This window comes from Porites lutea, chromosome 1 (assembly GCF_958299795.1).
Source record: "Porites lutea chromosome 1, jaPorLute2.1, whole genome shotgun sequence".
NCBI classification, from domain to species: Eukaryota; Metazoa; Cnidaria; class Anthozoa; order Scleractinia; family Poritidae; genus Porites; species Porites lutea.
Genome location: NC_133201.1, coordinates 6480988 through 6484793, shown reverse-complemented (window position 1 = coordinate 6484793; position 3806 = coordinate 6480988). Strand labels below are relative to the sequence as shown.

The 3806-nt window shown below is 39.9% G+C and overlaps 1 protein-coding gene across 1 annotated transcript; it reads right to left on the bottom strand.

The window, feature by feature from the left end:
• Nucleotides 1-2593: 2593 nt before the first annotated feature.
• Nucleotides 2594-3481, bottom strand: LOC140938511 (uncharacterized). The gene has a single exon (XM_073388030.1). The coding sequence runs from the start codon at nucleotides 3479-3481 to the stop codon at nucleotides 2594-2596; it is 888 nt and encodes a 295-aa protein (XP_073244131.1).
• Between the last annotated feature and the right edge of the window lie 325 nt (nucleotides 3482-3806).

The following is a 3806-nucleotide window of genomic DNA, read 5'->3' as shown; positions in this document are numbered from 1 at the left end:
CTATACAAGAACCTGTTTAGCTTAAAATTTGGAACGGGTTCTTATCAATTTTCTAAAATGTCTAAAAAAAATCTGTACACTTGGGCAAATAAGATAAGGATCCTCTTTGGAGACAATCATAGGTGCCTTATCACTCCAACTGCAATACTAATTTGCAAATTTTATATAGCAATAAGCTGAATACCACTTAAATAAGAACCTGAATAGCCAAAATGCTAACTACCATTTATGTAACAACCCAACCTTGGGGAAATGCAGGTTCTTAGTTGTGGATTTTTACTGTAGTAGGTTTTTAAAACTGAATGTCAGTGATGTCCAAGGTAATTTAAATATGGGGGTAATTTAAGTGTGTGGGTAATTTAGATATGTGGTTCCAACCACAATAAAACAAAAATGTAATGTAATGTAAAGTTGTGCTTTTGAATAGCTTTAGAAGCAATATCAAACACTCGGAAGTGTTCTTTATCTGGTTAGATACAATAACTTACTTCGGAAAAGAGTGATAGCTTGGGACCCAAACTAGGCGCGCGCGAGGACGCGAATGTAAACAAACATGGCGGAAAGCGAAGTGGAATGTTTCAGGGGAGTTCCTGAAGTTATTTGTACACAAAGGCACACAACAACTTGCATGTCTCGTCATTATTCAAGGTCGCTGCTCGACTTTTCTCCCAAAAAATCCCATGAATGCGCGCGCGCTTAGTTTTGGTCCCAGGCTATCACTCTTTTCCGGAGTGAGCTACTGTCCTTTTAAATAGACTTGTGGTGAGATGTTTATAATAAGCTGTCCTAGGTTTTGAGTCTGTGAGACAAATCGTAGTGTTTCACTTTTCAATCAGAACCCCTCAAGTATAAACTTTTGATTATGTTTTTTTTTTTCAAGTATTTCACTCAACGAAATTTTGAATTATTCTTGGGGAATAGAATGGTTCATTTCAATTCTTAGCTCTTGATTATACGAAGTTTTTTTCTCGTTGGAAATTGTTACACTTCCTTGTGTTTGTGCAGGATTCTGCCTAAATAGTTGGTTCTTTCTTTTTGCTGTAATTTAGTCTATCCAGAAATAAAGTAAATTGAGGCTTTACTCTGGTGATCGGTGAAGAAACTTGTACTGTTGTCCCATTTTGTCCGCTTTTTTTGCCGACAAATTTCTTAAATCCTAATGGAGGACGTCGCTGGCGTTGGCGATCGAGAACCCCATGGATGATAAAGCGACGACAGACATGTACATTTCAGTGGCGAATCCACCCTTATCCCACCCCCCCGCCCTATTTTTAGACCAAACTGAGGCCCGAAGAGAATATAAAAGAGTCTGGATGACCGCCCACCCCTCCCCTATCTCAAGGTCTGGATCCGGCGCTGCATTTTGTTGCTTTCAACTTATCTTCTGTCGGAAACACCATACTCCCTCTCCTGCTAGGCTTCGCGCAGACGTCCTTATTTTTCCTTCTTATCTCTCACGCAGATCGCTTGTCGGCTTCGTTGACTAGAGATCTGGTAACGAGAATGTTTTCCCATTATTTTTTGTTTTTATTTATATTTTATTGATTTAATTTTTTCTTCATTGGATATTTGCTTTATCTCTTTCACTTTTGTGACCACAGTTTTAATTGGGCCACTTGTCAACATATAATTGCTTGAGCGCAAAACATTTTCAAAGTTGTTTACTCTTAATGGTCAATCGAATCCCTCTGAATAAAATACGAGTAGCTTGGCGTTTTTTTAAACGAAAGCTAAGAGGTATCGCGGCCGCCATCTTGAAAAAAATTGACCCGTCAACTCGTTCTTGGATTAATTTTTTGACTTGCCCTAATTCAATGCAAAATACGCAAGCTTTGCAGGCTATAATACGAGAAACGCCTGTGACCTTTGCCGATGCTATTCAATTGCTTTTCCCATTTTGGCTTCTCGATCCTACTGCGTAATTGCGCATCGATCGGGATAGAAACTAGATGAAGAAACAGGCTGGTGTTTTCCTACACATCCCGCCTCGCAAACATACATTCATTAGAAACTTGAAGGTCAAAAGAAGTGATTTCCTCATCGTAGTAGCATTTTTATTCCTTTTTTATTTGTTTTGAAAATATTTTATCCGCAAATTGCTCCCTTAAAATTTAACTTAAAATGAGCAGAAGGACATCGAGGTTGAGCAGCAGTTGTGTACAATTGTGTTTTTCTTTTTTCCCCTTTAATTTTATTCTTGTTGGATTTCCCATTGGTCAGTAACACGGATATCAACTTGTCAAACAATTGAAATCTCTTTTGAGAAAGCTACAAATTAAATATGGAGAAATATTTTAAGGCACAACATATCTTCAATTTTTTCAAATGAACTTTAAAGCATTCTTTGGAATAAGCGCCACCTATATGCAAATATTTCCTTGACGCTGAATTTTTTTTAATCTTGCATAAGGACAATTAGTTCAAATAATATATCTAGTATGCTCATGAAAGCCTCAGGGAAAACCTTAGGGAACGACGTTTGTCGGATTAATTCTATAGTTTGATTTCAAATCTATTTTGATTTCAAATCCCAAGCAATAAAAGTTACAGCCCTTTTTTCCAACTTCACATTGTCCATGATAACTTCGTATGTTTATTGTGAAGCCTGTATCTCTTTCTCCACCACAATGACTCCAATCTCCTCCGTCCTCCTCATTCCCTGTCCCTCAATCTCTTTCTCTTCTTCTGCGAAAACACGCACTTCTCTATCGATGGCATCCAAAGCTGGAGGCATGTCTTGCTTGCACTTGCTGTTGCCCGCCGAATACCCCTCCCCCTCCTTATTCCCGCCAGAGGGGGGATTGGGGTTTGGATTGGGATTGGGATTGGGAGCCGCCCCACCGCCTGTAATTGCCGCGGTCTTCAACTCATGAACCGTGCTGTACAGCTCCTTGGCAAATTTAGCCAGGCTGGCCAAGTGATGTGCGGCGTCTGGGAGATGGTCTTCGCCGATTGCTCTGGTCAGCTCATACAGCAAAATCTGCGAGTTCACTTTCTCCAGGTCCAGGACACCAACTTGCAAGTAGTAACAGAATGCGTTCTCATAATTATCTTTTAACCCCTTCGAGGAGAATTCGTACTTGTACATCATATAGTCGAGACGCAAGAGGCTGTTGTTGGCGTAAATGACATGAAAGTCATTCTTTTCGGTTTCGCCGGCTGATGCGTTGCCCAAAAACTCGTTAAGAGCCACGCCGATCAAGCTTTTCAGCCCTCCAAGAAAATCTCCACTCAGCAGATCGTTGATGCCATCTGAGACATCGTTGGAAGGGGCGGTTCTCACGTGGACTTTGTATTTCTCGGATTTATCAATGACCGCTACAATGGGAAGGGTCTTGTCTTCAATCGCGTCGTTCTGCATTTTCGCTGATGACGAGGCAATCTTGTCGACCATCATATTATGGATCGTTTGAAGCTTTTCGACTGTTTCAGCCTCGTTTTTCTCTTGCTGTGCTTTAATCGTATCAACAATATTTCCCATTTTTTAATTGCTTACTTGTTTTCGCCCCTCGTTCTTCCCTTGACAGTCAGTTCTCTTAAAAGAATACCCTCCTTAGACATGCAGAGTAATTTAAGACTTTTTGAAATTATTTCCAAGTAAAATGCGGTGGTTGCCTGGTAAAGAGAATTTTGCACGCCGCATTTCCGTTAAACAATCATTGGAAAAATGGAGTTGCACTTCATTGAAAATTAACCTCTTTCAAAGAATAACGGTTATTCTCTGTAAGAGGTTGATTTTCAATGAAGTACAACTTCAATTTTTCACACATTTCTTAACGAGGACACAGGCAATTTTTTTCCAGGGG